Source organism: Botryllus schlosseri, chromosome 3 (assembly GCF_051294905.1).
Source record: "Botryllus schlosseri isolate E-star chromosome 3, Bs_hap1, whole genome shotgun sequence".
In the NCBI taxonomy this organism is placed as follows: Eukaryota; Metazoa; Chordata; class Ascidiacea; order Stolidobranchia; family Styelidae; genus Botryllus; species Botryllus schlosseri.
In genome coordinates, this window is record NC_137238.1 from 27,313,628 (window position 1) to 27,325,882 (window position 12,255).

The 12,255-nt window shown below is 41.7% G+C and overlaps 1 protein-coding gene across 1 annotated transcript; it reads left to right on the top strand.

The window, feature by feature from the left end:
* The first annotated feature begins 1,734 nt into the window (after positions 1–1,734).
* LOC145436265 (uncharacterized) lies at positions 1,735–6,378 on the top strand. Its single transcript, XM_080313633.1, has 5 exons — positions 1,735–2,654; positions 2,855–2,988; positions 4,309–4,369; positions 5,057–5,217; positions 6,249–6,378. Exons 1-5 carry the CDS (start codon positions 2,557–2,559, stop codon positions 6,308–6,310), a joined length of 516 nt encoding a protein of 171 aa, XP_080169759.1. The 5' UTR covers positions 1,735–2,556; the 3' UTR covers positions 6,311–6,378.
* Positions 6,379–12,255: the final 5,877 nt, after the last annotated feature.

Consider the following 12,255-nt stretch of genomic DNA (forward strand, 5'->3'; position numbering starts at 1 on the left):
TCCGTACATGCGTGGTCTTTGCGATCCCGTCGGTCTGATGGCGCTGTATGTTTCTGCCGTTAGGACACCGTTTTTCTTCAATGTCAGCAAACGGTTGGTCAGTCGTCTTTCAATTTTAGGTGTATTATCAAATTCCGAAACCGAACCAAGCGAGATAAATTTGGTTTTGTCATGCAATATTGATTCCATTTTCGAAATGTAGTCAGCTTTGTTCAGAATGACAACACCGGATCCTTTGTCTGGTTTGGTGATGTGAATTTCAGGGTTGGATCGCAATGCTTTGATGGCTAGGAAACACTCTTTGTTCATCAGGAAGTCCGCCTTGTCGACCGGGCATCCACAATACGAATGCGCCAAATCTGATAACCGAGCTTTGAGAGCAGGTATACCCTCGTCTGATTTAGGTTCGTGGTGTTTTAATTGGCCGAGGAGAACTTCAAATTCCGCAAATACCTCCTCATTCTTGACAGTGGTAGGCGGCAGGCAAAAATTGAGCCCATGGGATAAAACAAATTCTTCAATCGGGCTTAGCTTATGATCTGATAAGTTGAGTATATTCTTCTTGCTTGGACTTGCATTACTACCGAATCGCTGGCTAACTAAGCGGTTAATGCCACGTTCGTTCCTTGTTGAATTCTGCTTTTCTTTGATAGTATCTATCGATGCCAAATAACGGCAGAAGCGAAATAAGTCGAAAAACGACAGGATTGAACGTACTTCCTTCTGCAGCGATCGACAAACACGGCGGAGAGTAGTAACCAACTTCTCATTCTTCCCAATCTCGTCACGCGTAGAGTGCTACGATCTTGCCAGTACACGGTTTTAGCAGGGCGTGTCAGAGATTGCTGAAAATCAGCATATTGAAAATAGGCATTTAATAGAAATAGGAATTTAATATCGCAACAATCAATAGGTTCATATTGACATAATTTCAGTAGACCAGCCGTTCCAACACCAAGTAGGCTTCAGAATAGAATGTAATGTGGGACATCGATTTTAAGGCTTATCGTCATCTTCAACTTTAATAACAACAGGAACTATTCAGGCGGGAAGCCAGCGATAGTCCTTTTGTTCAAAATCTCTGGGGCCCGTTTGGAATCTCGGTACGTTTTGCCTGATATATCAGGGGAGAATTGAAGATTCCTCTGTGAGCACAGGCGATTTTGGTGTGAGACAATCTCGTTTCCTGTGAGACACTGACAATTTTGCTGTGAGACAATCTCGGTCCCTGTGAGACACCAAGGATTTTCCTGCCAGAAAATCACTATTGCCAATAAGAAATACATAGGCCACCCGCACAATAGTGATTTTCTCGCAGGAAAATCCTCCCTATCACTTTTTGTCGAGAGTGATCTTCAAGAAAAACTTTGGAGAGAATAGCGTGGGTAATACAAGCAGTAAGCAGTGAGCAAGAGCCTCCCTGTCAGGTGAGCACGGGACGCCAATTTATGAGGAACATTGTGAGCAGTGAGAAAGGCACCCGGCAAGCCGTCAGGTGAGCACCTGCCACCGATTCCAAACGGGCTGGGGATTAGCGATGAAGATTGAGGTTAGGAATCACCAGGGTGGAAACAGCGGTTGTTTTCAGCAAAAGGTTGCGCGTGTGACAGAAGGGTTTCTTTCCCAGAATAAGGCACTAAATGGAAGGTTGCTCGTGACGATTGGAGTATTCGCCAAGGGCCGGGTTGGTAGGGCCGGGTTCTCCAAGGGCCGGGTTCTCTGGTAATCAAAAACGGAGAAGTTTTAGTTCACGCAGCTCAAGTACTGTACCGCGAATTTAGTATTGGGCGTTTGTTAGCCTGAGCCCTGGGATTGAAACGAAACTCATGCTTCTGGCGCGGTATATTTGGTGGCATTCCACAAACAAACGGAAGCGGATTTGATATGCCCTGTGAGAATATGTGGAATGAAACTCCCGTCAACGTCGGCTGTTTTCACACTTGAAAGGCCATATTGGATCTGGAATTACAGTTGAATGTCCATTTTGCAACGGTTTTAAAAGGTATGCTGTGGTTTCGTCGTTTTCGAGCCACGTTAGCTGAAATCCTACCGTTACTGAACACCATCAGAATATGGTTCTGCTTACTAATAGTACTGAAAATGCATTGAATAGTTCAATTGCTGACGACCGGGTGCTTGATACCAATGCTGTGAAATGTAAACGGAGCTATGAATCGGGGAATTATTATATCGCCTGTGGTGTTCACATCGGCAGTCGTCACAATTCACTTGCGAGGCAGCTATATAATAGCTAGTGGAAAATGAACGGCGAAAGAATAAATCAAAGGACCAGAATATGAACAATTCAAATGTTAATAAAATAAAAAAGAATGATGTGCAAGTCTACGGCTGCATTAATTGGTCACCCCCTATACTAATAATCTGAAAGAATTAGAAATGGACCAGCAATGGCTGCTCGAAGAAATCAGAAAAACCGTACGAGAGCGTATGGAAGAGTGAGATCATTGATGGCAACAACTTATCGGCTGAAGCGATCAATAATCAGTGGTATCCGCAATCAGGATTAAGTGGCTCATCCTGTTTGAAGATCAGTATATGGTTGCGCTTGCGCATTATTCCAAGCTTACTGGTAGGGTTGATGTAAAGGAACACACCATTCGCATGATGGACGGTAACTGCTGCTTCATTCAAAAGTAAGTATAAATAGCTATCCTTATATTTTGATATAGATAATGCTTAGTAACTTCATATCTCGATCGTGATAACATAGTCTGTCGCCGAGAAAAGCTCCTCAAAATTAGCTGCGTTTCAATATTGAGTTGTGAATGTTTGCAGACAACTATCTTCACTTCACTGTTATATATTTTATAAAAGGTGCCCGTTCTCTTTGCAGGGCGTTGAAAAACGTGAAGTCCCTGAAGGTTGTCACCACGATGGAAAGAGTTTCGACAATATGCGAAATGCTTCAATCACAATCATATACGACCACTAGTCTATTGGCATGCTGGAGTTATATTCTGGCGAATGGTAAGCAAAAAGCCTTTTTTTAGATGTTAGCCTATACCAGGATTTGTGCGTTAATTTCCCTTGTGTGCCTTCTTGTCCACCATTCCTCAATTCATGAAAGGACATTCCTCATTCAAAACTTGAAATGTTGTTCAGGACTTCGAAAATATTCTACGTCCAGTAACCTTGGTAGCTTTTGTACTATAGCAGGGGTCGCCAACTCAAAACGGGTCGCGGGCCACTTTTCAAATTTCGTAGCGGCCGCGGGCCGCATAAATTCAATATCGATATAAAGGGGGCAACCACGTTTTAAAACTCTACGTCAGTACAACGCTGTTCTACCTAACACAAGCAATGGGTATAGTGACCACAAAAAAGTAATATTTTATTAAAGGAATAAAAATACAACAAAGTGTCACTGTCATCAATTTCATTTTATTTTAAGCTGCGAGCTGTGCACAATGCCTAGAAACGCTTTTTGGGACTAGCGAGATACGTAACTAGCTGAAATACCATCCCCACTTGAAGCTCAATCTTGTGGGTAAGCCCTAAGCCAGTGGTTCTCAAACATTTTTTGATATGTCCCCCTATATGATACTGAAAAATTTCGCGCCGCCTTATCGTCATATCAGAAAATGCATCCATAATGCTGGCTATCCGAACGGATAGTTTGATAGTATGGAAGGTTATTGATGTTGACGAGAGAATTCTATAATATGAATTCCGGGTTATACACAGAGCACTAGCTTTAACTATGAATTCCAGGAAAATCGCGCCGAGCGCGAAAAGTTTTTTGGTTGAACGCAGCTCCACGGCCCCTTCAGATGCTTTCACGCCCCAATATGGGGGACGTACCCTCAGTTTTAGAACCACTTCCCTAAGCAGTTTTCTATAGGCGTCTCGGTATTGGAAGTGTTTGGGCCATTGCACGTCAATTTCAGAATTTCAAAATGTTTTCTTAGCTTTTTTCCAAAATCTCAAATCATGTCGCGGGCCGCAAAATATGACCTGGCGGGCCGCGTGTTGGTGACCCCTGTACTAAAGGCTATGTATCGTATACTTTGATATATGCTACAATCAATGTTTCAAAGCTTCAACAATAAAAATTAGTATCGAAACTATAATTCTCGTTGATAAATCAACTTTCAGCGGAGGGACGCGTATACTTTCAGTACACGAAAAAATGTCTTCTACTCGACTCAAATCATTAGAATTAATACTTGATTAAGATTCGAGTAGTCGAATCAATGTGCCTTGCTCCAGCAATCGAACAAGTCCAAGTAATGTTGATGAAGGTGTGCTGTACTGCTGTAATAACTAATAATCCATATCTGTTTTCAGGAAAGTGTTCAAGAAGACTTTGTGGAGGAGGCTCCATATCATCCGTTCTTGATCGCAATTGGTAAGTTATTGTTTAGATTGCAATGCAATAGTTTTGGAAGTGACATTTTATGCTTATGATTACATCAACACGTTAGCGACACGCGTTACATAATTTTAGGAATTAGCGTCGAAAGTTGGTGTAGCCAGTTGGCCAAATCTACATGAGTAGTGAGCACTCATATTAAGGAGGAATTATTTACCATCACAGGCGCCGACTTTTATTTTTTTACGAGGTGACAAAGTCATGTGACGTCATAATTTTTCCTTATCGATGACGTCACTGTCGCCCGGAAACGCACTTCACTACATGCCGCTGGGGTACATGCAGTGTTAATTCTATTTTGCCCTGCCCATCACCAAGTAGTCGAGTTATTAGATGGAGTCTTGAAACGGTACGATCATTCGAAAGTGTAACTGCGCTGCCAGTCCGTCCGACGGAATGCATCGAACTGAGAATTTGGTAACTTTATTTGATAACTTTATGACTTGAAATTGACTCGTGAATTAGGCCCCGAGTCACGAGTCAATTCAACTTTCTGATACGTCAAGTCGTTTTAGTAAATTGACACGAGTCAAGTCGAATCGTACGAAAAAGGTGACTCGAGTCAAGTCATGACTCGATTCATTCACTGGTTTACCATAAACACCTCTAATTTGGATAATTTATTAGGATGCTGATGTGACTATAATACCCGTGCATTTTTAGGCTCGACTGTCCACTCTACAGAAAAGTTTCCGGTAACCGCCGAAAAATCAATCATTTATTCGACGGAATCCTTCTACTCTGCAGTAGCTTATTTCTTCGTCTGCTTCTATGTCTTAAATATGGAGTACCCAGAAGAAGCAACAGCAAAGGTTCATGCAAAGGTGAGCTATGAGCGAGAGTGAGACCACAATTAAAACAGATTATACTGAATTTATTTGATAATAATTATGCACCTAGACTCCCCGAAACAGTGCTGATCTCGACTATGCCTACCTTGAGTACCTTCCATGCTTTACAAGACGACAATTTATATCTTTAATTCTTGTCCCAAGCAGTCTCTGATGCTACTCGAGTAGAAGTAATCAATTACCTAATTGGTGCATCCCATAACCACTAAAATACTTGTTTAGAAGTGCTTCGTAGTGCTTCGCCAACCCGAGGGCCCCGTGAGAGTGACCACCCATGGTGTAATTTTCTAAATTGGCCAACCCTGGTCAAAGTAAATCAGGGATGGCCAAACCGTGGCCCGCGAGAAGAATTTTTGAGTGGCCCGCGAAGTAATTCTCGAAGTTAGTTATAATTTCAAAAAATATATTACCCAGGTGATTTATTGTGAACTTGCAAGGCCAACCAAAAATTGATCAGCCTGACTGTGAAATACAGGATGTTGCAAGGCCAACCAAAAATTGATCAGCCTGACTGTGAAATACAGGATGTTGATGACTAAAATATCAATATAATCAATCCAGTTATTGCCAAGCCAAATGAGCCCAGCGCGATATCGAGATGACCCACAATATTTCAAGTGCCATTATTATTGACCGAAGTCCGAATTCATTCATTACCTTGAGAAATTTTTGCGCTTGCCGCGACTATGTACTCCGTATTTTAATAACACAATTGTTATCGATTTTGATGCGCTTTTATCTAAGTGTCGTTTTCACCGTTACCTCATCCGGTTCGCTCTTCATTAGACGACTACTGAATGGTCATCAATATTGACGTGGCCTGTGCAATGGTTCGTAAATCTTATGCGGCCCTTAGGCTGAAAAGCTTGGCCACCCCTGTTATAAATCGTGCAGGCTGAAAAGCTTGGCCAACCCTGTTATAAATCGTGCTAGAATACACCATTACTCACAGCTGGCAATCTTTGATTCTATTTCCTAGTTAGTAATATCTATTTCATTTACAGGTACAGGAGCAAGGCTCAAAAGTCATCTAAAAGAAGACAAACTGACGTTCACCCTAAAGTGATCAAGTTTGCAGAGTTGCTGAAAAAAGCTCCATGAATACATCAATAAATGCTTCGACGCTGCAATTGATGATTAGTGTGTGCTGTCTGGGCTCGTGGCCAGGTCTTGGGGTCGAGGAAATTGTCTGTGGATTTACCAGCGAATCAGGCAAAATATTATGCTGTGATTCCGTATTGCGCCAAAGAGTCGTATTTAGTTTTACAAATTGGCAGTAAATTTACTAGCAAACAGTATTAATCCTACTGCTATTAGCCGTAATTTCATTTACCTTCTGAAAGCAGTTTTTAGTTTCACAATAGGCAGTTAATTTACTAGCAAACCAGTAATACATCTTACTGCTTTTGCAGTAAATTTACTAGCAAGCAAGTAATAAATCTTACTGCTGTAACACCGTAATTTGATTGACTTTCTGGAAGCAGTAATTACATTTCCATATGGCAGTAAAACTGCTGCCTGCTATTTGAGCAGTAAATTTACTGGGTTTTTTTTAACAGTGTATGTAACGAAGTTTTCGGTGTTAATTTGATCTGAATACTCATTAAGGATATGTCCTATCACCACATCATCTACTGCGAAGCCATTTTTCTCCAGCGCCCCCCATACCGCCCCCCTGAGCCCAGCGCCCCCCATATCGCCCACTGAGCGCTTCCGCCCCCCTTCATAATCGCCAGCGCCCCCTGGGGGGCGCTGTGGGCAAGGTTAAGAACCACTGATTTAAACGATTTAAACGTGTTTGTTAGGCATTTCTTTCTCTTTTTTTGCTTATTGGCACCGATTACGATGGATATTGCACATTTTGTGGTTTCGTTTGATATTATTAACCTATGAAATCGTTAGGTTTTTTCTTCTTCTTATTGTTTGTTGGCATTGATTATACGTGGATGCTGCACATTATGTGGTGTCTTTTGACAGACTAGCCCAAATAAAGCGTTTTTGTGACTAATTCGAGGCTGAAACTATCTATTTAGAGGACGATGCCAAAACTGCCAAAAATAAAAATAAAAAAATGCCAAAAATAAGTTATTTTTGGCAGTTTTGGCATATGCCAAAAATAACACGGACTGTTCATAAGTGATTTGATAAATAAGCAGATGTGACGGATACAATGGAACCAATCATGGCATTGTCGATGAGTGCGGTAACTGCTGTGTCATAATTGGGCTGCTATGTGTCGGAGAAGGTCTTTAATTCGGTTTACTCGCCTAATGAATCAGCTCATAAACGAAAAATGCGCCGCTGTCTGGAATTCAACTCGCGTTGCAATATAATTTCTTAGGATTTGTTGTTCACAACTTTAGATGGGTAGTTAATTTACGAAAACGCTGTCTTCACAAAAATGGATTAGTTATGACCCTCTCCTTATAAATCATTTACCATGGGTGCGAAAACAATCAGGATTTTATTGTCATGTGCATTGCCCATTTCCGGGACTATGAAAACATAGCTTTTTTTGTTTTGGCTGAATGTAAACAAGAGAGAGACTGCTTGGAATGGAGGTCGAAATACGGGTATGTATGACAACAATGCAACCTCATTTCAGTCGCCTATACTACTATAAATTAGCATGTCCATCGCATTACGGAGTCACAGTATGCGGTAGTCGACACTGGACCAGTCTAGCTCCAGTCGCGACGCATTCCGAATTAACAAGGCTAATTATGCACCACTGCAACATAAAATTCCGTTTCAAATTGGTTTTATAGATTGTGACTTGAATGAAATAAAGTATCGTAAGTTATGGTTCACAGATATCGGCTCTCTATCCATGCTCATTGTGTCGGGGCACATAATAGTGGAAGATTTCTAAACAGTGATACTTATGGTTGAATATTCATTATTTCAAACAATGGGTCAAAAGACGAACATGTATATTGCAATGTCACAGAAACATATGCACGTGCGCATTACATTACAACGTGAGAGAAAGGGGAATCTTGCTGCTTCTACCGATTGGGAGGTTGTCACAGCGGATCCGTGCGACGTGCCCGTTGTCTGCACAATAATTCGGCTGAAGTTTTACGATTGATGCCTTTCCTCCTGCAGCCGTAATCATTTACTCGGGCTTGGTATCGGCATTGATTTGCTTACCAGCGGCCGGCGAGCCCGGGATCTCAGGTATTTATTAATGTGAAAATGCTGCGTTTTTACCTTGTTGATTGGCCCGGCTCATGATTTATGCTGTGAACTAAGCATAAATTCAGAACAGTCGTGTACCTCCTCAAGAAGGCGCAAAAAGACGGTTCCCGTGTATAAAAGCCATTATATCACTGGAATATATCTCCATGAGGAATTATGCATTTGGTTCGATTTCGCCCATTACCATTGGTGTGAAAGCAATATAATTTAATACCAAAGAGAGACGATGGCCTGATTTGCACCCTGGGGTCTAGGCTATGGTGGCGATCTCGTCCACACACCTCTTTTTCAACCCATCTACGAACAGTGCAATAAACTGAGTCGGTAAAATCTCGAACATGGCGATAAGCTGATATGGATTTATTAGTGTCTATGAATGATGCGATTAAGCCAAAGGTATTCCGACACGCAGTTAAAATTAAATCAAGTTCATGGCTCACAATTTTGCACGTATTTCTGCCCGTGCAGGTCAAGCGGGTGCGATTGAATGAAATGGCGTAGCCACGCGACAGCAAGATTGCGTGCGTTACACGTGCGTCTGGCGAGACAATAGTAGGCGATCAGAATTTATCACATGATATGGTGATATGTCACATGCCAGTATCGAAAATTACCGGACTGCGATTTGACATATCTTTTTCGACCCACGACCAGGGATTGCCACAGTCAGGAGCCGGAGCCGGAGAAGGATTTCATTGATTTTTTACCTAGCCGGACTGGATCGGGATTCTGAATTTGCGGTGACGATCGGATTTTAGCCGGATCTTTCTGCTGCAATATGAATAAATTAGCATTGTTGTGGCAGGATTTTCTCGGATTCCGAATTAGGTATTGACCAGCCGAATGTTTTCAGACTCTGAATTTCCAATTGCCAGCCGGATCCGGATAGATTCGGATCCCGAAATTGGGAATTCGATCATTTTGGCTCTCGACTAATGCCACTCATTTTCATCGCTTGTCCGTCTTATGTTATCTTCTGTTATACTTTTAATTCAGTATACGTCTTATTTACATATTCTGCGATAGGATTCGAAAACAGTCTCTACCGCCGTTTTTGAACATTTGTGGACTTGAATTTGAAAATAACTTGCTCTGATATCACGATATTCGGAAGGCATGCACCTTCATTATACAAGCCTGAACTGAGGCTTTCTTACACCACAGATGTGGTCACTTGGTCAGAATCGAAGCACTTTTACTTTTACGCGGTACATACCACAAAAAGGGTTTTCGTGCTACTGATTCAAGGGTTATGTTTTTGCAAAACTACATGACATTAGAATTTGATTTTGTAAAGCAGAAAAGTAATTGTAGGATACGCTAGCGTAAATTTTATGGGCGAAATCTTCAAGACAACTGGACCAACTAGCACTGTTTCACGGTAATTGATTATTTCCATCGAAATCGGCAGCTATTTGTATTGCCACTTGGAATTTTGCGAGAGTCGCAAAGATGCAACCTGCTGTCCAGAAAATAGCCACATGCGATCAGCTGCATGTTAAAAATATGCGATCCCTCGATTAAACCTACTTTTTGAAAATACTTTTGACGTGTCTTGGAAATCGCTCTATTTCTACTCGCAATTGATTAGAATGTCACGGCGTTAGATCTACTTCTACCTGAGTAGCCTCCCCACGCTGGCTACTGTGACCGCCAATGCTCCCTCTAATTTTTGATGAGTCTGCGCACACTCACCAACTTACTGCGCAGACCCTTGGAGAACAGTGCGTAAAGACTAAAAAAAGGTCATCACTTCCGATTTTCTGTGCGCAGAGACCGTGTCAGCACTGCGCATTTGCGCACGTGCGCAGCTTAGATAGAACATTGGTGACCGCCACCGTTACCCGACATTGCATAACAGATAGAGCAGGGCATTTCAAGTGATACATTCCACACACCTACTTCTATAGTGTCGCGAGACGCGTGATCAATACACGTAGTTCAGCAAATGTGCGACAGAGGCATTTCGTTTGACCGCATCCCCTTGACCCGCACGTGCCGCAATGCGCAATAAATTATGTGGCGTGAACTTGATTTCATATTAACTGCGTATCGGAATGTCATTGATTTAATCGCATCAATTATAGATAATAATTTATTTATATCAATTTATGACCATCTCCGAGACATTAACAACTGTTCCGAATTTAGACTTAGACCACTGCATACTTTACGAGCTGAATAAATTTTGAATCCGACAAATTTCACATTTCTCGGGTTCACTTCCCGCTGACTGCCTCCCAAAAAAACAACCACTTTGGAGCAGAATATATACCCGTCCCGAGCTACGATAAGTGGGTCGGGCAGCGGCACGAAGGGCGCCAGGCGTCATACTTCAGTCAGACCATACACCCGAGCACGGGTGTATCTATTCAACAATGCCGACAATCTCGACAACTATTTTACTTGAGTGGCATTGAAAGTGGAATTACAATTAAAGCTACACAATGTTCTCAAAATCCGATTCGAAAATGGAATTAGGTTAGAATTATAATAAGATCATAGAAACATCTGACAAGTTAGATTGGAATTAGATTATCGGCATTTCGTTGTAATTATAGTAAAATTCAGGAAACGGCAAACGTTACGGCTCGCGGGCGGCATTCAACATCGAAGTCCATTTTCGGGCTGCACTATAGTAAATTGAGATGATTAGCCAAAACGCAATATTTATATTTACTTATGTAGTGACCGAGGAAATATGGAGAAAATATATACGTATATTCAAAACAAACTAAATATAGGCGTCAGAAATTTTGACAAGATATTCTATGCTGGTCGTCCTCAAAAACCAATTTGTCGATGAAAGTCGCCCGCACCGATTCTTGCAACAGGATGAAAATTTGAATCTGTGGACAACGATCTGTTCATAGATGTACTGATTTTACTTCTGCGATACCTCCAGGACACACAACGCTGACAACATCATAACAATGTTAATTTAAATAGGTTTCCGGAATATATTGATAATATATATATATATATATATAAAATAGGCTACTTCTACACATATCGAGGACGGATCTACCTAACACATGCGCGAATCGGTTTTTCCAAGCAGAGTATTAAAAATAAATATAGACTTGCTGAAGTCTCCAATTCAAAATCACGCTCGTGAACCGAATTATGTAATTTCTGTTTTGACTTTCTGTGATGTCTAGCATGTGAAACATTTAACAATGAGTGGGCCTTGAGGTCAGGCTATTGTGGTAGCAACAAAAATGAGAAATAAACATCACAGTAAGGCTATAAATTATCATTGTCATGTTGAAATATATGAGGAAAAGTTTAGATTTTTGGTTCGCATTTTATCAAGAATTTTTAAGGGGGTATCGGGGCCCGCACAAAACGGTGTTGATGGACGCATGCGGTCCTCGGGCCGTAGTTTGCCCGTATCTTGTCTAATTGGACAACTGGAATTATTTATTCGTCCAAGTCTGCCTTCAGGATATATTCCATTATTCTACTTGAGTGGTAGACACGTATCCAGGGGGATCGGGGATTGAAAGCCGTCCCTTTTTAGTGCTGCGTGCTGTCCATTGATTAGAATCGACCGTGCACAACGGCAGGTACAGCAAACAGACAAAGAGACTCAAGACTTGGCGTGCGGCCTATTGCAGACGGGATTGTTTAGGCCTGTGGGGGATGTCGTGAGCACAATATTAAAAGGCCCAATTTCTCATACAAATGAATTACAATATCAGCGGGAGCTCGCGTGCCGTTGTGTATAGTCGTGCCGTCGACATTGGCGGCATTGTCAACATTGGCGACATTCGGGACATTGACAAATAGGTACACCCACCAGGCACC

Coding starts and splice junctions, on each gene's coding strand:
- LOC145436265 (XM_080313633.1), top strand. CDS start 2,557: ATGGTTGCGCTTGCGCATTATTCCAAGCTTACTGGTAGGGTTGATGTA. Junction 2,655..2,854: donor AACTGCTGCTTCATTCAAAA/GTAAGTATAAAT, acceptor TTCTCTTTGCAG/GGCGTTGAAAAACGTGAAGT. Junction 2,989..4,308: donor GAGTTATATTCTGGCGAATG/GTAAGCAAAAAG, acceptor ATCTGTTTTCAG/GAAAGTGTTCAAGAAGACTT.